This window comes from Theropithecus gelada, chromosome 12, assembly GCF_003255815.1.
Source record: "Theropithecus gelada isolate Dixy chromosome 12, Tgel_1.0, whole genome shotgun sequence".
Taxonomy (NCBI): domain Eukaryota; kingdom Metazoa; phylum Chordata; class Mammalia; order Primates; family Cercopithecidae; genus Theropithecus; species Theropithecus gelada.
The window spans coordinates 114711480-114733871 of record NC_037680.1 but is presented as its reverse complement, the minus strand read 5'-3'; the positions used below and the strand labels follow the sequence as shown (position 1 = coordinate 114733871).

The window sequence follows — 22392 nt, the reverse complement described above, 5'->3', positions numbered from 1 at the left end:
GTATTATGGCCTGATGTTGGTGTTTTATGAAATTGTCCATATTCAAAGAGAACACTCAGGACTAGCTGTTTGTGCCAGACCAACCCCAAGTCCTGGCTGCAGAACCAGGCCAGGTCCCCGATGTCAGTGGCCGCCTTTCTCTTTATAGCCATAGAGGGGGACACCATCAAGGAGGAGTCCCTCTTCTCCGCTCCCCACAGAGACCAGTGGGTGCAGACAGGTCAGGGAATGCCTCCTTTCCCTCCAGCATCTTTTGGGGTTTCCGTCCTGACGCCCAGGGCCACTCCATCCAAGCCTCGGTTTTTCAGTCTCTAAAACAGCCCAGGAACCAGGCACGCCGTGGTGAAAGGACGAGCCGAAGAGATGGCAAGAGCTCCAGAAAGCCTTCCCAGGCATCAGGGGCTGCCCTTGGATTGACAGGACAGGCCTTCTTGGACAGGAACTCAACGAAACTTGACAGAAATCGGACACCCCGGCCAAGGAAAAAGCACGACGGGCCCGGGATTCGCCAAGGCGGGAAACACCGCAGGGCCCAGGCGGCACCGCCTGCCAGGCTCGCAGTCCGGGCGGGAGGGGTCTAGGCGCATGCGCACTGCCCCGCCCCTCCCTTCGCCCCGCCGCTCCAGCCGCCCCGCCCCGCCGGCGCGCAGCCCTCTGGGGCGGCCGGGCCACGCCGCGCGCGGATTGGTGGCGTCCGGGGCTCTCCCTGCAGGTGACTGACGGGGCCGGCAGCCCCTGCGTGTCGCCCGCCCGCCGCCGCCGCCGCCGCCCGCCCGGGGTGTGGAGCCCCGCCGCTACTCGCGGGCTGAGCGTCTGCCGCTGCTGCCGTCGCCGCCCAGCCTCCGCCATGGACCTGTTTGGGGACCTGCCGGAGCCCGAGCGCTCGCCGCGCCCGGCTGCCGGTAAGCGGCGTTGCCGCCGGGCAGGCCAGGGAAGGGAGGGCGGGCGGGATGGCGGCGGCCTGAGGCCTGGGGCGGCTGAGGCGGTGCCCGCGCTGGGAGGCGGCGGGCGGCGCGGGCAGCACGGGACCTGCTCCTGCCTGGCCCGGCCCTGTCCGGCCCACTGGCCGCCCCGCGAGAGGCCCAGTTGCTCGCGGAGCTCGGGGAGGCCGCTCCGCCATTTTCGCTACGCAGGAAGGAAAGGGCAGCGCCGCCCCGGCCACAGCCCCTCTGCGTGGCGGTGGAAGGCCCTGGCGCGGCCGCGTGGGCCGACCCGAGGGACCAGCTCTGAACGCCCGGCGGCCCTGCGGACCCCCGTGCCACACGATTCCACCCGTGGCCCGGGGTGCCCTGCGCGCCGCCACCCCCCGGCTTCCGGGCCGCGCTTCACCCGCGGGCTGTGGAACGGCAGCGTTCAGGGCCGGTGCAAGTTCAGGGGCTTGGCGTTTTTTTGCACAGGAGATTGAATTAATCACCATCTTAATCCTTCGCGTTTTTGAAGCCTGGAAGACAGGATGCGTCCTCCGCCATCCTATGATTTTGTGATAATTAACAGTAGGTTTTTTTTTTTTTTTTCCTGTACCACGGGAAGTTCCCCCTCTCCCTAAAGTTAAGGGGTCCGCTCATCTGCTGAGCCCTGGCCCCTGCCAGTGGGAGGCCCTGTGGGCTGTGGTTTGAGCTCAGCATCCTAGCAGCGTGAAACGGCCCGGGTTAATCCCTGCGTCCCGTGGGTTACAGTCTCCGGGTTTCATTTGTCAAAACGCGTGAATATTTCCTATGCAAGAGTTCCAGCTTGATGTTGTAGTTTAGGGCCTTATTACCAAACTTAACTTGGGGGCAGAAAACCTGGAAAACTTAAGACATTCAGATTTCCAGGCCCACCTCAGCCCCAATAAATCCGAATCCCTAAGAGTGGGGTTTCCGAATCTGTTACTGAATCCCCAGGCCAACCCAGCGGAGGCTGGAGACCAGTGGTTTGGGAACTGCTGTTGTAGGGCAGACGGAGGTGAGTAAGGCCCAGCCTTCGCTTTCTAAGAGCTGCTTTCTGAAGGGTGCTAATTACGGTAATTAAAACTGGCAAAAGTTAATGACTGTGGGAAATGCTGAGGACTCTTGAGGAGGGATTGTCGCGCACCGAGAGACTGGGGAAGGAGGCAGTGTTTGAATTAAGCTTCTAAGGATGAGCAGCCTTGTGATTTGCGGTAATTCTGGGCAAGAAAACATTTCATTTTATTTTATTTTTTGAGACGGAGTCTCGCTCTTGTCCAGGCTGGAGTGCAACGGCGAGATCTCAGCTCACTGCAACCTCCAGGTTCAGACAATTCTCCTGCCTCGGCCTCCCTCGTAGCTGAGATTATAGGCTCCGATCACCACACCTGGCTAAATTTTGTATTTTTAGTAGAGACGGGGTTTCACTATGTTGGGTAGGCTGGTTGAACTCGTGACCTCAGGTGATCCGCGCGCCTCGGCACTTACAGGTGTGAGCCAACGCACCCTGCCCCCACTGACCATTCTGATGGTACAGAGCATCTCAGTAACTGATCCTGGAGTCTTTGAACTTGACTCAGCCATTCATTTTCAAAATAACCACGGTTCTAGCTGTGGGTAAAAATTGACATTGTGTAGCAGTCTTTTTTCTCTGTTGGTGGAGTATAATTTCTATCAATATATTTGGAGCAGTGTTTGGATTCACCGGTGTGCCTGTAAACCTATGAGTTTTAAAGTCTCCCTTGCCTTTTACCTGCAATTAGGTTCTGCTCGGGGGTAGGCTCCCTTTACTGACAAAAAACCTGGCAACTCAAAATCTCTTAAGGTGGCACGTTAGCAGCCTTTTGCCAGATACAGTGGGAAAGGTACGTCCTGTAGCCGTTTTTTCCAAACTCAGTTTCCAACCTCGACTGAGCTGAAAGGGTGGCAGAGGGGTTGCATGGTGTTTAAACTGCCGACCCCCCGAAAATGGATTAACTGCTCCCCATCTGCCAGGAGGACCCTGACAATTGTCAACAGGTCCTGCTTGGCTGAGTGTATTTTTTAAAATAGCTTTAAAACGAAGAAGATCTCAGAATTTGTAGATGATTGGAAGCTGAGAGGGATTAAATACTAAAATGAGTGACAATTGGGATCCACAGTTATCATTGCAGGCAGTTAGCTACAAACAACAAGATGAGATTTGACAGGTTAAAATCATTTGTACAGGAACAGAATCTGGTTTCACATATTTGTGAAAATACTGTGATTTTAAAAAAATACCATACTTTGAATAAATCATATTGATTGCTAAAGTAAATGGAGTAATGAGCGTGCACTGTGCATCATGACCCTCACACATGATATGTGGGTACCACATAATGCAGTGAACAATAAAAGACCTAGTTATTTTCACAGAGCGCAATAACAGGAAATGTAACCAGACTATTTGGTTTAGAATCCAACTCTTCACGTACTAACTCTTGCCTTCTGTGGCTATGCCTACATCTGTAAAAAGAGGTGACACTTCCCACTGTTGCTGTACAAATCAGTACAGTATGTATGGTGCTGTACATGGTGTGGGGTAGAATGTATCATGTTTTATAGATGTTAGCCAGGGTTGTTATTTTTGAGACAGCCTCATTTTGTTGCCCAGGCTGGAGTGCAGTGACACAAACACAGCTCACTGCAGTCTCGACCTCCCCGGGCACAGGTGATTCTTCCACCTCAGCCTCCTGGGTAGCTGGGACTACAGGTGTGCACCACCACAGCCAGCTAATTTGTGTATGTTTTGTAGAGATGAGGCTTTGCCACGTTGCCCAGGATGCTCTCGAACTCCTGGGGCTCAAGTGTTTTGCCCACCTTGGCCCTCCCAGAGTTCTGGGATTACAGGTGTAAGCCACTGTGCCTGGCTGAGCCATTAACAGGTGTTTAAAAGTGGAAAAATACAGTCTTAAATGAATTATGGGAAAGCACTAAGTGTCCAAAGGGTGAATACTACACTGCTTATATCACATCAAATGCATTAATATTTTGTTTAGATCTTTTTATTTTTGTTTTAAACATTGCAGCTAATGTTTCCACCCCAAACCTCTTAAATTTTTATAATCTGGAAAGATACATAGAATGCACTAAACATTTCAGGTATTTTGCTAAATTAGTAGTTTTATCAAGCCCTTAAAAGTTTTAATTGCTGAGTGAATCAAGTTTTTTAAAGGAGATATGTATACATTTTACCTGAAAAAAAGAAGTGTTTGTTCATATCAGGCAGAAATGGAACTTTTCTATGTCATACCCATGAAAGTGCCAACTTGATGTCTTTAGGATTGGCAGCTTGTATTTGACAATCCGTATATGTCAGTTACAGATGTCGTGGTTTAAAATTGCTTTGCCAGTGACTTGGTTTCACTTTTATAGGGTGGTTCTTTTACTTGTTTGGTTGCTACACCAGTACATTTAAAAATGATGGTCAGTTGTTGAGGATGAAGTAAAATATTTGCTTGCCACACCATCTTAAAAATACTTTTTAAAAAATTGGAGGCTGGGCTCGATGGCTCATACTTGTAATCCCAGCACTTTGGGGGGTCAAGGCATGAGGATGGCTTGAGGCCAGGAATTTGAGAAGAGCCTGGCACAACATCGTGAGACCCCTGTCTCTACAATTAAAAAAAAATGAATATTTGAACATAAAATAAAGGTTAAGGTATTATAGGAAAACAGATTAATTGTAAAACTACAGGGTTGAACAAGAAAAAAGTCATAAAATAAAGTGAATTTGACTATGTAAAAATTTAAAATTTCTGCAGGACAAATGATACTATAAAGGCAAAAGACAGAGAAAATATTTACAATATACTTACTAAGGGTATGAGAAAGGCTCACAAAATTAATAGGAAAAAATAAAACCCACTAGAAAAATGGTCAAAGGATGTATTCTACCGGTCCAGAGGTAAGGGATACAAATGACCCATCAACAGAAAGTTGCTGAGGAACTAGTTACCTTTTCACCTATCAGATGAGCAACAATTGGTAACATTGGTGAATGTGTAGAGAAATAGACATTCTCATAAAGTGTTTTGGGAGTGAAAATTACAACTTTTTGGGGAACAAATTTTGGCTTCTTTTTTTTTTTTTTTTTTTTTTTTGAGACGGAGTCTCGCTCTGTCACCCAGGCTGGAGTGCAGTGGCCGGATCTCAGCTCACTGCAAGCTCCGCCTCCCGGGTTTACGCCATTCTCCTGCCTCAGCCTCCCGAGTAGCTGGGACTACAGGCGCCTGCCACCTCGCCCGGCTAAGTTTTTGTATTTTTAGTAGAGACGGGGTTTCACTGTGTTAGCCAGAATGGTCTCGATCTCCTGACCTCATGATCCGCCCGTCTCGGCCTCCCAAAGTGCTGGGATTACAGGCTTGAGCCACCGCGCCCGGCCCAAATTTTGGCTTCTATGAGATTTAAACTAATATTCTTTGACGAGCAGTCTAGCATATTAAGCAGGAATACATGTATCAGGTTGTTGATTGTGGCGTCACTTGTCATATGAAGAACTGGGAAAAGCTTGAACCCATCAGTAGGATCTGGTCGAAGGAGTGGAGATGCTTCGCATATGTTGCTGTTGGAGAGAATGAATTAGACTCGAGTGTGTTGGCCTGGAGCATGCCTTGATGGGTTGTGTGAACAATATATCTGGAGTATTGTGTAGAGTATGACTCTGTCTTCTACAAATTAAAATGCATGTATCCATGTACATGAGCGTTAAGGAAAGTAGAAAGGACATACTAAACTCATACTGTGGTTGAGGAGTGCGGTGGAACCCGTCCCCTTTTTCTGATAATACCTGTGTGGCGTTTGGAAAACACCTGGATTTATTTTATAGTTGAAAAGAAAATTGAGGTATAAAAAACAGTTCCAGCAAAATATTTTAACATCCTTATTTAACTTTATTGGATATAGCAACCTTTAACCTGAATATGACCAACCCAAGGGTATTTTTCTCAGCATAGTATATAACTTCCAGTAGACTTAGCTCCAGAATGTAGATAACTGGGGTGGGGGTGGGGGGGTAGTTCTAGGTGAGATTAACTATGATTAATAAACATTTTTAGTCTTGTCTTCTCACTAGGGTTCTAGTATTTTTAAGATTGGGGGAGGCGCCTCTTCCAAATTTTTAGGTCAGGGTCACACTGTGTCCAATGATTGCAAGCTCCCAGTGCTTTGAATTTCAGTTTATTCAAAATAGAATGTAAGGGCCTGGAGCAGTGGGTCACACCTGTAATCCCAGCACTTTGGGATGCTGAGGCAGGAAGATTGCTTGAGTACAGAAATTCGTGACCAACCTGGGCAACATAGTGAGACCCTGTCTCTACAAAAAATTTAAAAATTAGCTGGGCATGGTGGTGTATGCCTGTAGTTACAGCTACTCGGGAGTCTGACAAGGGAGGATTGCTTGAGCCAAGAAGGGTGAGGCTGCAGTGAGCTGTGATCACACCACTGCACTCCAGCCTAGCTCACAGAGCAAGACTCTTGTCTCAATTAAAAAAAAAAAAGAATCAGCCAGGCGCGGTGGTTCAAGCCTGTAATCCCAGCACTTTGGGAGCCGAGACGGGCGGATCACGAGGTCAGGAGATCGAGACCATCCTAGCTTAACACTGTGAAACCCCGTCTCTACTAAAAAATACAAAAAAACTAGCCGGGCGAGGTGGCGGGCGCCTGTAGTCCCAGCTACTTGGGAGGCTGAGGCAGGAGAATGGTGTAAACCCGGGAGGCGGAGCTTGCAGTGAGCTGAGGTCCAGCCACTGTACTCCAGCCTGGGCGACAGAGCGAGACTCCGTCTCAAAAAAAAAAAAAAAAAAAAAAAGAATCTAAGGTTTTTGGCTAATTGGTAGTTTCCTTATGTATCTATGACCTATAGATTTTTATTTTTTTTTTAAGAATCCGTGTATAAACTTCTAAGATCCTTTTGATGATGCAAAAGATATTTCCAGAGATTTTATACAATCTCAGGATTATCATACGATTGTTGTAAGGGTAAAATGAGTTGATGTTTGTGAAGTTTCTGGAAGGGTGCCCATGTATGGAGGCAGCATAGTACCTCACTAAGAGCATGGACTGCATGGCTTTGAATCCCCTCTCCACTCCTTACTGGCTCTGTAATCTTGGATGGGTAATTGACCTCAGTGCCTAAGTTTTTAAATCAGTAAATAATAATAGTACCTATCTCATAAGAATTAAATGAGTTAAGGCCGGGCGCGGTGGCTCAAGCCTGTAATCCCAGCACTTTGGGAGGCCGAGACGGGCGGATCACGAGGTCAGGAGATGGAGACCATCCTGGCTAACACGGTGAAACCCCGTCTCTACTAAAAATACAAAAACTTAGCCGGGCGTGGAGGCGGGCGCCTGTAGTCCCAGCTACTCGGGAGGCTGAGGCAGGAGAATGGCGTGAACCCGGGAGGCGGAGCTTGCAGTGAGCTGAGATCCGGCCACTGCACTCCAGCCTGGGTGACAGAGCGAGACTCCGTCTCAAAAAAAAAAAAAAAAAAAAAAAAAGAATTAAATGAGTTAAGATGTATAGAGTTCTTAGAATAGTGCCTGACAGGCAGGCAGTATTATCATTTTTAGAAGCCATTCCCAGTTGTGGCCAGCAAAATGTAAGATGGTCTCATTGTGTTTAATTGAAATACTTCTCATAGTATTCCAGAGTGAGAAAGAAGGTGATAGGCAGTTCTCTGGGGATGGGGCTCAGTTTGGGGCACCATCTGATTGAATTGTAGCCAAAGGAGAGGGGGCCAGGCTAGTATTAATACTAAGCTGGAAGTTGCATTGTGAGGAATGCTTGCAAGAACTGAAAATGTATTTATTACCTGGGTAAAAGAAGACTTCCCCCATTGTACAGTGACAATGGAAAGACCTGATTTAGACGGGCAAATTAATTCAAAAATTAAAATATGATCTGGTACAAGTGGAAGGGTTGTTTGCTCTTCAGGTTGGGCTGTTACCTGTAAATGTCCCCTCCCTTGTCCTAAGACGTCTGGCTCTGTGACCCCACTGAATGCAGCGTGATTGCTGGATCATCTCATGTGGTTTTGAGTCTGTCTGGAGAACGGGCGTTTTGATTGTTAGATCCAGTGTCGTTTGGGCAAAAGTGACCTACTTCGAGATACTAGGAATTCTTGTAAGAGGATTAATACATTGAGTAATGGTTATCCTAAATACTTTTTTTGTGGGGTAGGGACAGAGTCTGGTTTTGTCCTCCAGGCTAGAGTGCAGTGGCACTATCTCAGCTCATGGCAACCTCCGCCTCCCAGGTTCAAGCTATTTTCCTGCTTCAGCCTCCCAAGTAACTGGGGCTACAGGCACCTGCCACCACGCCTAGCTAATTTTTGTTTTTCTAGGAGAGACAGGGTTTCGCCATGTTGGTCAGTCTCATCTCGAACTCCTGACCTCAGTCCTGACCTTGGCCTCCCAAAGTGCTGGAATTATAGGTGTGAGCCACCACGCCTGGCCATACTAAATACTTTTTAATGGCTTTCTTCTGCTTCTTGTATACTTGTAGAGTCTTTATGCCACTTGTAAGAAAAGTGAAAGTATTTGCAATTCCTTAATTTGTTTAGGGTCATCCTGAGAGATGAGAATACATTTTCCCGTTTGTATTAGGGATATAAAGCAAAATAGTTATTTTTTGTTAACTCAGGAATTTCTTGTGTATTTTAGGTACTTCTGACCCAAAGACCCTGGGAGAAATTTCATTCCCTTAAGTTTATAAATTTTAATTAAAGCTTTTGTGTTTAAAAGAAGAAAGTTGGCCGGGCGCGGTGACTCAAGCCTGTAATCCCAGCACTTTGGGAGGCCGAGACGGGCGGATCACGAGGTCAGGAGATCGAGACCATCCTGGCTATCATGGTGAAACCCCGTCTCTACTAAAAATTACAAAAAACTAGCCGGGCGAGGTGGCGGGCACCTGTAGTCCCAGCTACTCGGGAGGCTGAGGCAGGAGAATGGCGTAAACCCGGGAGGCGGAGCTTGCAGTGAGCTGAGATCCGGCCACTGCACTCCAGCCTGGGCGACAGAGCGAGACTCCGTCTCAAAAAAAAAAAAAAAAAAAGAAGAAGAAAGTTGATACCCAGCTCATTTCTAAATGGAGGCAAAAAGATGATATGGATGAGCCTCTCGGGGGATATAAATTTATTTGTTTAAGTGAATTGGTGTTTGGCCTTGCACAGTAGCTCACCTGTAATCCCAGCACTTTGGGAGGCTGGGATGGGTCCTCAAGCGTGGACCCCTTGAGGCCAGGAGTTTGAGACCAGCCTGGCCAACGTGGTGAAACCCTGTCTCTACTAAAAATACAAAAATTAGGACGAGCATGGTGGCTCACACCTGTAATCCCAGCACTTTGGGAGGCTGAGGCAGGCAGAACACTTGGTCAAGAATTCAAGACTAGCCTGGTCAATATGATGAGACCATATCTCTACTAAAAATACAAAAATTATTTGGGGCGTGGTGGTGTGCACCTGTAATCTCAGCTACTCAGGAGGCTGGAGCAAGAGAATCGCTTGAACCCGGTGGCGGAGGCAGTGAGCTGAGATCACATTACTGCACTCCAGCCTGGGCAACAGAGTGAGACTCAGTCTCAAAAAAAAAAAAAAAGTGAATTGATTTTTAAGTGAGTACTTTTTTTTTTTGAGACAGGGTCTCATTGTGTTGCCTAGGCTGGAGTGGCCCAGTCATGGCTCACTGCAGCCTTGGCCTTCCTGGGCTCAGGTGATCCTCCCACCTCAGCCTCCTGAGTAGCTTGGACTATAGGCGCCTGCCACCACACCTGGCTAATTTTTGTACTTTTTTATAGACATTTTTTTGCCATGTTGCCCAGGCTGGTCTTGAACTCCGGGTCTCAAGCAGTCCTCTCACCTCAGCCTCCCAAAGTGTTGGGTTTATAGGCATGAGCCACTGCGTCTGGCTTAAATGAGCACATCTTTATACTTGAACTCTGAGGAACAAGAGGTGGGATAAAGCCGGTGTGTTTGGTTGGTGTGTCGAATTTTGCAAGAGGTGAACATGTATACTTCTAATTTGGATTCTTGTGTGCCAGTTCAGATATCTACTAGCTTAAATAGAATTTCAGGAAAAAGCTGGATAATAAGGAATGGTGGTTAAATTTTATGTGGAAAAAGATAATTGGGCATAAAACATTTAAGACATACGTTTGGAATGTAAATCTTCACATTTTTTGTTAAAAGAGTTTCCTGACTTTCTCCTGAGGCTATCTTTGATTACCTGAAACTCCTTATTTTCTCCAAAGCTATTTATTGAATCAAGCACTGTGCTGGGGCTAGGGACACCAGGTTCCAACAGATTTTCTTCCCTTGCAGAATGTTACTGAAATAGGATTTTTACAAACTTGTAGGTCTTTGAAGGTTCCTCCCCTCTTCCCCCGCCCCCACATTTCTGAACGTCCATCTTGAAATCCTAAGTATTGTTTTCTTGGTCTAGAATCAGTTTTTTGCTTCCCAGGATTCTATTTTAAAGAAAGACTTTTAAATGTTTCATGCTTTCAATAATGAAATTATCAAGAAAATACTTGTTTTCCTCAAAATACTCAGTGGCCCTGAAAATGCCTGTTAGGGCATCATTCATTGCTTTTATGTTGACTGCAACTGTTGGAAACAGATGCCCAGATTTAAAAAGCTGCTAAGAAAATATTTTTTAAAAATTTGTCCAACAGGAAGGAGAAAATTAGAATCTAATAGCAAACTTGTCTCAAAGCAGGGGAGACCACATGATCTTCCTCTTTGAAAATCTGTCCTGGGTGATGGCCATATGCTCTCTAAACAGCTTTTCTGTGTTTTAGGGAAAGAAGCTCAGAAAGGACCCCTGCTCTTTGATGACCTCCCTCCGGCCAGCAGTACTGACTCAGGTACAGTCTTCAGGCTCTCCCAGGTGTGTGTCAACGTCTCTACTCATCCTGGGATTGTAGTTGTCTCAATCTTTTTCCCTTTCCCCCATTTTCAACACACAGATGTTTTAGGTGTTGGACTGTCTTTAAGTTTTGAATCCATGGCATCAGGTAAGGCAGAAAAATCTGCTAGTCGCTAGCCCTGAGAAGTACTGCAAGAAAATGTGGAGCAGTTTTCTCTGGTTCATTTGAGTATTTATTTTACTACCTGAAATACAATTTAACTTTTTAAGGCAGATTTTTATTTCCTTTGAAATAATAGGACTTTAAAATAGGTTCAAGATATTATTCACCGCAGTATGAGTTGCCACTGGATTGACGCGAGAGTTTTGAGTTTATTTCAGTAACCTACATAGGTGTCCTGGTGGGATGGATTCTGAAACTTCAGCCTTACGTATTTTTTGTGGGCTCACTAAGTGTTCTGCTGTGTTTCAGGATCAGGGGGACCTTTGCTTTTTGATGATCTCCCACCCGCTAGCAGTGGCGATTCAGGTAAGTGGTAGGAAAAAAAATCCAAGGTGCTGGTGGAAATAATACATAGTATTTTACTCTTCTGTGAAATTTATGTATAGGTTTTAACAGGATTTGGATGCCATTAAGTCATACAGTATAAGGTTTACTAAAACTATAAACAGGCACATTAATTGGAAGCACAAAGATAAGTTAATACTATATTACTTTCTGGTGATATTAACTTCTTGAGGTTCAGATTGTTGGAACTGCCTTTAAGAATTAAGAGTTCACTAATTTACTCTTAACTTTGTTATTAACATTTTTTTAAAATTCAGGGTTCATTATTCTGATTTGCCTTGTTAAACAGAGTGCTTGACCCAAATGTATCAAGGCTGGTAGCATTGGCTCTACCTTTTCCTGAACATATTCCTTTACATGTCCTCATTAAGTAGAAGGGAAGAGTAGAGCAGATTCCCGTTGCCATTGTGGTAAAGGTATGATTCTGTCTCATGAGAACTTACGTGGAGCTCTTCTGGTTGGGGAAGGTGAGGGTTAGGAGAGGTTGGGAGATAGATGGTGTGGGGGCAGTGGGGATGCAGGTAGTCCCATTTCATATGCAGGTATATTTTCTATATTTTAGAAAAAGTACTATAGTCATCTTACATAAGAATTCTCAATCTTCAGGGCTATAGACCCATACCAAAAAATTGCAGCATCCTCACACCCACAGTGTAGCCTGAAACCTTCCCAATAAAGATAGTACCCTTAGTTGTAATGAAAGTTAGTATGTTCTGGCTGGGCGTGGTGGCCCATGTCTGTAATCCCAGCACTTTGGGAGGCCAAGGCGGGTAGATCACTTGAGGTCAGGAGTTCAAGACCAGCCCGGCCAACATGGCGAAACCCCGTCTCTACTAAAAATACAAAAATTAGCTGGGTATGGTGGCACGTGCCTGTAGTCCCAGCTACTCAGGAGGCTGAGGCAGGAGAGTCGCTTGAACCCGGGAGGCGGAGGTTGCAGTGAGCTGAGATCACGCAATTGCACTCCAGCCTGGGTGACAGAGCGACACTCTGTCTCCCAAAAAAAACGAAAGTTAATATGTTTAAAGAAGGTTATTAAGGGATTTAATAAAAGAAATGAAGAGACAGCATAGCTGTCTCTTATCTACAGGACAAAAGACAATAAAGTAGTTACAATTTAGAAGATTTACATAACACGATTAGCAAGCTTGATTTTTTGGATATATAATCTTGGGTCTAATGTTTTAGATTTCTTGAGAAGATAACACATTCTTTTTTGTTTTTTCTTGAGACAGAGTCTCGCACTCTCACCCAGGCTGGAGTGCAGTGGCGCAATCTCAGCTCACTGCAACCTCCACCTCCCAGGTTTAAGTGATTCTCCTGCCTCAGGCCTCCTGAGTAGCTGGGACTACAGGCATGCGCCACCATGCCCGGCTCATTTTTGTATTTTTAGTAGAGATGGGATTTCACCATATTGGCCAGGCTGGTCTCGAACTCCTGACTTTGTGATCCGCCCACCTTGGCCTCCCAAAGTACTGGGATTATAGGCGTGAGCCACTGCACCCTGCCGATAACACATTCTTTTTCCTTTTTCTTTTTCTTTTTTCTTTTTTTTTTTTTTTTTTTTTTTGAGATGGAATCTCGCTCTGCCGCCCAGGTTGGAGTGCCGTGACACAGTCTCAGCTCACTGCAAGCTCCGCCTCCCGGGTTCATGCCATTCTGCCACCTCAGCCTCCTAAGTAGCTGGGACTACGGGCGCCTGCCACCATGCCCAGCTAATTTTTTTTGTATTTTTAGTAGAGATGGGGTTTCACCGTGTTAGCCAGGATGGTTTCCATCTCCTGACCTCGTGATCTGCCGGCCTCAGCCTCCCGAAGTGCTGGGATTATGGGTGTGAGCCACCTTGCCTGGCCCGATAACACATTCTTAAGCAGGCAGGAACCACTTACAAAAGTTAATTATGTACTAAACCATAAAATAAGCCTCAATAATCTGTTTCTTGTACAGACTGCATTCTCTGACTATAGTGTAATTTGCTTAGAAGTCAATAACAAAGCTGTAAGGTGTCTTTTTGAAATTTTATTATTTCCTTTTCTTTTTTTTTTTTTTTTTTTGAGACAGAGTATCACTCTGTTGGCAGGCTGGAGTACAATGTCGCGATCTCAGCTCACTGCAGCCGCTACCTCCCAGGTTCAAGTTGCTATCTCAGCCTCCCGAGTGGCTGGGACTACAGGTGCATGCCATCACACCCAGCTAATTTTTGTATTTTTAGTAGAGACGGGATTTCACTATGTTGGCCAGGATGGTCTCAATCTCTTGACCTCATGATCCGCCTGCCTCTGCCTCCCAAAGTGCCGAGATGACAGGCATGAGCCACTGCGCCTGGCCTTTTTCTTTTTCTTTTTTTTTTTTTTTTTTTGAGGTGGAGGCTCGCTCTGTCTCCTAGGCTGGAGTGCAGTGGTGAGATCTCATCTCACTGCAGCCTCCGCCTCCTGGGTTCCAGTGAGTCTCATGCCTCAGCCTCCCGAGTAGCTGGGATTACAGGCACTACCACACCCGGCTAATTTTTTGTATTTTCAGTAGAGACCAGGTTTCGCCTTGTTGGTCAGGCTTGTCTTGAACTTCTGACCTTAGATGATTTGCCCGTCTCAGCCTCCCAAAGTGCTGGGATGACAGGCGTGAGTCACCACACCTGGCCATCTGTTTTGGAATTTTAAAGGAAGATAGTTTCATATCCATTTGGAGAAAACGGGAACCCACACAGTAAGCCACAGGACACTAATGGGGACCTTTGGGAGAGATACTGTTGGAAACATCTGTGTTACATTATGCAGGGTGCATATGTGTATCATGTTACACTGTTGCAGAAATAGGTGCTTGTGCAAGTAATTTACTCTTCTTGAGGGCAGGAACATTTTCATTACCTTTTCCTCAGCACTAAGAAATGTCTGACACAAGGAGTTCGAGACCAGCCTGCCCAGCATGGTGAAACCTCCTCTCTACTAAAAATAGAAAAATTAGCTGGGTGTGATGGTGCACGCCTGTAGGCTGAGGCAGGAGAATCGCTTGAACCCGGGAGGTGGAGGTTGTAGTGAGCTGAGGTTGCGTCACTGCACTCCAGCCTGGGCGACAGAGTAGACTCTGTCTCAAAAAAAAAAAAAAAAAAGACACCTTGTGTTTACAAAAAAATTAAAAAATTAGCTGGGTGTGGTGGTTCCTGCTTTCAGTCCCAGCTGCTCAGGAGGCTGAGGCGGGAGGATCACTTGAACACAGGAGTTGGAGGCTGCAGTAAACTATGATCATGCCATTGCGATCTAGTCTGTGTGACAGAATGAGACCCTGTCTCAAAAACAAAAAGAAAAAGAAATGTCTGGGCCGGGCGCAGTGGCTCACGCCTGTAATCCCAGCACTTTGGGAGGCCGAGGCGGGCGGATCACAAGGTCAGGAGATCGAGACCACGGTGAAACCTCGTCTCTACTAAAAATACAAAAAATTAGCCGGGCGCGGTTGTGGGCGCCTGTAGTCCCAGCTACTTGGGAGGCTGAGGCAGGAGAATGGCGGGAACCCGGGAGGCGGAGCTTGCAGTGAGCTGAGATCCGGCCACTGCACTCCAGCCTGGGCGACAGAGCCAGACTCCGTCTCAAAAAAAAAAAAAAAAGAAAGAAATGTCTGGCAAAGAGTAGGTTGAGTAAGTACGTAAGTACTTGCATCCTTTTTTTTTTTTTTTTTTTTTTTTTTTTAAGAGAAGCATCTCACTACTTTGCCCAGGCAGGTCTCAAATGCCTGGGCTGAAGTGATCCTCCTGCCTCAGTCTCTGGAAGTAGCTGTGACTACAGGCATGTGCCACTGCATCTGGCTATTGCATACTTTTATACCTAAATGCAGAGAACATTTCAAGTCATTTATTAGGGCAACAGCTGCCCTTATTGGAGATTGATGTGTTAGGCACTGTAACAAATGCTCTTCTTACCTGTGCTCACCCATTTTCAAACGTCCCTCTGAGATGACAGTATTCTTACCGTGTTACGCATAGGTGAAGACAGCTGAGACTGAAAAGTTAAGTTGCACACTCTTTGAAACTTGACTTTTCTGATTTCAAACACATATACACTGCAGATTCCCTTCGCTCTGGCTTTGAGTACAGATTCATCCTTTTGCTAGTGGGAACAGCTGTGGCAGCCCTATTTTGCCTTTGAAAGGATGTATTACAGTTCTTAAAGGCTGCCATTTACCTCATTTTGAGTCTTTTTGGGTACTACTTTTTGGAACTTGTTTAGGATATGTTAGTTTGCTTACAGATTTTGTAAGTGTTTAACACTAAGAGCCTGTGGATATAAAAACATGTATATGCTACAGGCCAGAAAAATACATATTTTTACCACTGAGAAAAGTCTTTTACAAACCCCTTCAGCAGGGTCAGTTTGACTCAGGGCCTAGATCTTTATGTTCTCTCACTGTGGGGACCTGCCCCCACCCCCCGCACCACCATGAAGACACAACTCCTGGGTCCGCCTGTGTCTGCCAGACCTTGCTTGAAATGACCTTGTCTTTGAGTGCTAGGATGAAGCCCAGTCTGCTAGTGACTTTTTCCAACAGTCTACAGCTGTGTTTCTGTCCGGCTTTTACTTTATTTCCAGGTTCTCTTGCCCCGTCAATATCCCAGATGGTAAAGAATGAAGGGAAAGGAGCAAAGAGAAAAACCTCCGAGGAAGAGAAGAATGGCAGTGAAGAGCTTGTGGAAAAGAAAGTTTGTAAAGGTTTTCAGACAGTTTGAAAACAAATGTATTAGACTTCATATTTTAAAACAACCCAGAGCAAAACCAGTTTCAGCTTTCTAATAATACTTTCTTTTTATGTCTGTATTTAAGAGATGAGTAGGGTTCCCTTTTTGCAAATGAATTTCCAAGTTTCTCTGTGCTTTCCCCTACTTTTCATGTACATCTATCTCTGATCCTACCTTTGATCAGATAGGAAACCTACATTTGTTCCTCAAGAGTTAAAAAATACAGGTGGTTTTTTTCTTAGTCTTCTGCAGTGAATGGTTAGTTTTTGACCACCTAGTGTCTCTCTGACTTCCAATCTTTGTTCGCAGTTTGTCGATTAGTGCTTTGAATTACGTGATTTAGCTTTGTAGGCAGCTTCCCTAAGCCTGGAAAAAGCCGTTGAAATTTGTAGTCAGTTGTGTACCTTGTCAAAGTTAATGGGCAAGAAAATGAAAAGAATTAACTAAAGAGAATAAATACTTCAGTTGTGGTACTAAAGTATTCTTGAGCTGTGGAATTTTCTTTCTTTCTTTCTTTTTTGAGACGGAGTCTCACTATCACCTGGCCTGGAGTGCAAGTGGTGCGATCTCTGCTCACTGCAAGTGCTACCTCCTGCCTCCTGGGTTCACGCCATACTCCTGCCTCAGCCTTCCTGAGTAGCTGGGACTACAGGCACCCACCACCACACCCAGCTAATTTTTTGTATTTTTAGTAGACACAGGGTTTCACTATGTTAGCCAGGATGGTCTCGATCTTCTGACCTCGTGATCTGCCCACCTTGGCCTCCCAAAAGTGCCGGGGTTACAGGTGTGAGCCACCACGCCCGGCCCGAGCTGTGGGATTTTCATTGACTGCATTGTCCTTTGCCAGAAATTATCTTAGTGAAAGCTGTACGATGCAGGCAGAGGTATTGAAAAAACCCACTTGTAGCTTTGCTGGGAAGATGTCATCTTGAGTTTAGCTTGTCCCTTCCCAGAGGACAGCTCTTCACAGTGTTTATTATTTGGCATTAGTTATCAGAAAATGAGCTTAAATGAGCCTAACCATTAAATGTAAATAGATCTCTGTCTGCATTGGAATCTTTTATCTTTTTCTTCCTCAGTTGAAATAAAAGCAACCAGTTCTACTGTTTGTTCAAATTCTTCACCAGCGTTGAGCATGGAAATACGTATTTTCAGGGCATCTTACAGGGCTTTTGAGACAAACTCTGCTGACTTGCATTTGTCCTTATTCAATTATCACAAGACTAATTTGCACGTGATCCTTTCCCCTGATTTGAATCTCACTTCTCTGGGATGGCAGCACATCCCTTGCCCTGGTGCTTTGACTTATACCCTAGACAGAATTGTTTTGTGCTCACTGACTCCTCATTCGTGTCCCTGTGCAACCTCTCAGAGCTTACCCTGTCCAACAGTGCTCTGATTTTAGTTATAGATTTGCAGCTGGGAAGATGCCTTAAGGGGTATTGCTTATTTGTTTGCACCATTAGGATATTGTTGAGTCAGACAGTCATAGTTCCCTCTCATTTGCTCTGGGACTAGGGTTTCCAGCGGGTTGGGCACAGTTTTGTATTGGCTTTTTTGTTCTCTTTTCCTTAGCCTCTTCGGTGATCTTTGGTCTGAAGGGCTATGTGGCTGAGCGGAAGGGTGAGAGGGAGGAGATGCAGGATGCCCACGTCATCCTGAACGACATCACCGAGGAGTGTAGGCCCCCATCGTCCCTCATGTGAGTCTCATGTGGTAGGAAGCCCAGCCGGCATTAACATCTCCTGGGTTCTGACTGGCATTTTGGACTGGCTAGTATGTATTTACTAGAAAGACTAACACATCACTTGATTGTACATCAATGATTCTCAGCTGGGGTTGATTTTGCTCCCCGCCCAGGGGACATTTGTCAGTGTTTGGGTACATTTTTGTCACAGTGCGGGAGGGAGTTGTTACTGGTGTCTGGTGGGTAGAGACTAGGGATGCTGCTGAGCATCTTAGCAGCGCAGGGCAGCCCCACAACAGAGAACTGTTTAGCCTGGGATGTCAGTAGTGTCGCGGTTGAGCAGCTGAGCGGGAGACGATGCTCCATGGCAGGGCTCTGCAGCGTGTGTTACTCCTTACCAGCAACTGAGCAGCTTCTGGCAGAGAATATTTTTATTCCATGACCTAGAAGATAAGAGTTGGAAGCTACTAATTAAAATATGAATGGTGATCAAGGAGAGCTAGTACAGATAATCAGGGCCCAGGAAGAACAAAAGTCAAAATGATGTCAAGGAAATGACAGACAATGAAAAATTAGCTGCAACTATACAAACTAAAATGAAGCCTTCTGGATAAGCTCTTGGGCCTGGAGAAAAAGAAACCAGAAGGTAGGACATGAAGTTGGCTGTTAATATACATTATAGTACATATTTAATAATATATATTACACAGGTTACATAATTCAGAATTACATAAATACATTACGTACGTTTATTGACACCAGTTGGTCATTAACATACAGCGTGCTGGAGTCATTTGGGCTGATGGCGTTTGTCCTGAGAGGTCTACTCATGAAGATGAGGTGATGGCTGCTGCAGAGCAGCTGATCATATGTAGAGGGGACGGTATACACACCCTTTGAGACAAAGTCTTGCTGTCTCACTCAGGCTGGAGTACAGTGGCACAATTCCGGCTCCCTGCAGGCTTGACTCCTAGGCTTAAGCAGTCCTCCCACCTCAGTGTCCTGACTAGCTGGGACTATAGGCATGTGCCACCACAGCCAGCTAATTTTTTGAATTTTTTTATAGAGGCAGTGTCTCCTTAAGTTGCTCAGGCTTGTCTCCAACTCCTGGGCTCAAGCCATCCTCCCACCTTGGCCTCCCAAAGTGCTGGGATTACTCGCATGAGCCACCATACCCAGCCTGGGATTTGCATTAAAACCAGGAAAGGGGCCGGGCGCGGTGGCTCACGCCTGTAATCCCAGCACTTTGGGAGGCCGAGACGGGCGGATCACGAGGTCAGGAGATCGAGACCATCCTGGCTAACACGGTGAAACCCCGTCTCTATTAAGAAATACAAAAAACTAGCCGGGCGAGGTGGCGGGCGCCTGTAGTCCCAGCTACTCGGGAGGCTGAGGCTGGAGAATGGCGTGAACCCGGGAGGCGGAGCTTGCAGTGAGCTGAGATCCGGCCACTGCACTCCAGCCTGGGCGACAGAGCGAGACTCCGTCTCAAAAAAAAAAAAAAAAAAAACCAGGAAAGGGACCTCTGGAGCCCAGGAAGGCAGATCCTTTGAGTGTAAATTTAATTGGGACGCTAAATCATGCCTTGCAAGTAACAGGCAGGAAGATAACAGCTCTGAGTTATAAACCAGATGAGGTTTTTTCTCATGGCTCAGGATGTCCTAAATTGAAAAGGAATTCCAAAAAATTTGAAAGAAAAGCAGCTTTCTAGAATAAATGTCATTTCTCATAGGCATTTTTTTTTTTTCTTGAAATAGTTTATTTGATGTCTTTTATTCCATATATGAGGGTTTTCTGGCAAAACTTGAAAGGGGAATAGGAATAAGAGTAGTAAGAGGTTTTTAAAATGAGATATTTAAAATTTGAGTAACAATTCTGTAATATCCTCCCTGCTCTTACACAATCACGTGCTGAATGACATCATCAAGTCATTGATGGACTGCATATATGATGGTGCTCCCATAAGATTACAAATTTTGTAGAGATGGGGTCTCGCTATGTTGCCCAGGCTGGTCTTGAACTCCTGGCCTCAAGTGATCCTCCTGCCTTGGCCATCTCCCAAAGTGTTGGGATTAACAGGTGTGAGCTGCTGTGTTCGGCCATAATACCATGTTTACTGTACCTTTTCTATGTTAAGGTATGCTTAAATACACAAATACTACCGTTGTGTTACAACTGCCTTGGTATTTCGTGCAGTAGCATGCTGTACAGTTTAGCCTAGAAGCAATTAGGCTCTGCCATGTATGTAGCTTAGGTGTGTAGTAAGCTACACTATCTCAGTTTGTGTAAATATGTTCTATGATGTTCACACAACAAAATCACTTAACAGCACATTTCTGTTGTTAAGTGATGCATAACTGTTTTTGACTTTTTTCGATAAATGACTTGATCTGTTGTTTTTTTTTTTTTTTTTTTTTAGACGGAGTCTTGCTCTGTCACCCAGGCTGAAGGGTAGTGGTGCAATCTCGGCTCACTGCAAGCTCCGCCTACCGTGTTCACACCATTCTCCTGCCTCAGCCTCCCGAGTAGCTGGGACTACAGGCGCCTGCCACCATGCCTGGCTAATTTTTTTATGTTTTTAGTAGAGACAGGGTTTCACCATGTTAGCCAGGATGGTCTTGATCTCCTGACCTCGTGATCCACCCGCCTCGGCCTCCCAAAGTGCTGGGATTACAGGCATGAGCCACCACACCTGGCCCACACACAAGTATTTTTTTTTTTAAAAAAAAGATAAAATGCTGTGAAAGTTACTTAAGTGTTTGTCTCAGTTAAAGCCTTTTTCCCCCAATTCATAACAGTGTGACTGGTGTCTTACCAATGTGACTTCCTCATTAATGTTCACTCTTTGAGATGAAATTTAAAAGCTTTAATGGAAAAGTGTGGTTTTCGCTGTGAGAATTTGATTAACTCTCAATTCATTATTTCAGTACTCGGGTTTCATATTTTGCTGTGTTTGATGGACATGGAGGAATTCGAGCCTCAAAATTTGCCGCACAGAATTTGCATCAGAACTTAATCAGAAAATTTCCTAAAGGTGAGACTGAGAACGAAATCAGTTGATACTCATTTTGGTTATTGCTGTTCGGATGGCTGTATGAAGCAGTCAGATGTGTCATTTTGGCTTTAGCAGAGAATCATTGATGAGTCTTAAAAGAGTGGTGCTGAGGAGTGGACTCCACGGCTTCCAGGCATAGCGGCCATGCGGGTGTGACTTCGGGTGGCACTTCTTATGATTCTGAGTGATAGGCACCTTTTGTGAATTGTCTTTGGGTTCAGTTAGTGTCTTGCCTTTATTGGAAAACTAGTAAAACCAACTTCAAATGGTACTGTGTTATATATGAGGAAACAGAGATTGTTCTGGCTGGGCACGGTGGCTCACACAGCACTTTGGGAGGTCAAGGCCAGAAGATACCTCAAGCCCAGGAGTTTGAGACCAGCCTAGCAACATAGGGAGACTCCATCTCTACAAAAGAAAAAAACAAACTAACTGGACATGGTGGTATGCACCTGTGGTCCCAGCTGCTCAGGAGGCTGTGGTGGGAGGATTATCTCAGCCCCAGGAGGTTGAGGCTGCAGCGAACCACAATTGTACCATTGCACTCCAGCCTGGGTGACAGAGTGATACCCAGTCTCAGAAAAAAAAAATTTTTTTTTAAAGAAATAGGGATTGTTCTTAATCATGCTTAAAAATCAGTTGATGTGCAGAAATTACAAAAACAAAATGGCTGGCCCTGGTGACTCAGGCCTGTAATCCCAGCATTTGGGAGGCCAAGGCGGGTGGAACATGAGGTCAGGAGTTCGAGACCAGCCTGGCCAATATGGTGAAACCCCGTCTCTACTAAGGATATAAAAATTAGGCTGGTGTGGTCGCGCACGCGTGTATTCCCAGCTACTCGGGAGGCTAAGGCAGAAGAATTGCTTGAACCTGGGAGGCAGAGGTTGCAGTGAGCTGAGATCACGCCACTGTATTCCAGCCTGGTGACAGAACAAGACTCCGTCTCAAAAAAACCACAAAAAACAAAACAAAATTACAGTGGGAGGAGGATAATCTTCCCTCCTTGAGAGATTGTTTTCTTTTGGCCCTTTTGTAACAGGAGATGTAATCAGTGTAGAGAAAACCGTGAAGAGATGCCTTTTGGACACTTTCAAGCATACGGATGAAGAGTTCCTTAAACAAGCTTCCAGTCAGTAAGTATAACTTGAAAAGTTTGAGTGGACTGTGCGCGGTGTTTTCCTAAATGCATTTCAGTCTTCTGATGTGGTTTGACACTATTGCTCACTGTCTGAAAAGTGCCTAGTACTCAGTAAGCCCTTATAACCATTAGCTAAATCTAAAACAGAAAAAAAGCAAGTATCAAGGAAATGGTCCATTTTGAAATATAAGATACTTCCCATTCAGCTCTGGAAATTAGTCCCAAAGTGCTAGGCTGTTGGTGGTGACTGTGTTTCTGATGTGTTTCCCCCCAGGAAGCCTGCCTGGAAAGATGGGTCCACTGCCACGTGTGTTCTGGCTGTAGACAACATTCTTTATATTGCCAACCTCGGAGATAGTCGGGTATGTGGCTCTGGAGCCACCCACTTAGGTGACAATACGTTGTAT

At 45.6% G+C, this 22392-nt stretch overlaps 1 protein-coding gene across 2 annotated transcripts in view; it reads left to right on the top strand.

The window, feature by feature from the left end:
- Positions 1-663: 663 nt before the first annotated feature.
- The window catches only part of ILKAP (ILK associated serine/threonine phosphatase), a 34678-nt gene continuing 12949 nt past the window's right edge, over positions 664-22392 (top strand). The window contains exons 1-8 of one of the 2 annotated variants that reach the window (XM_025405269.1): positions 664-902; positions 10744-10809; positions 11284-11340; positions 15957-16076; positions 17681-17807; positions 20720-20826; positions 21887-21980; positions 22260-22347. In XM_025405269.1, coding sequence (XP_025261054.1) covers positions 848-902; positions 10744-10809; positions 11284-11340; positions 15957-16076; positions 17681-17807; positions 20720-20826; positions 21887-21980; positions 22260-22347 — 714 coding nt within the window. In that variant the 5' untranslated portion in view covers positions 664-847. The remainder of the gene's footprint in view (positions 903-10743; positions 10810-11283; positions 11341-15956; positions 16077-17680; positions 17808-20719; positions 20827-21886; positions 21981-22259; positions 22348-22392) is intronic. The other variant, XM_025405270.1, reaches the window with a different exon arrangement.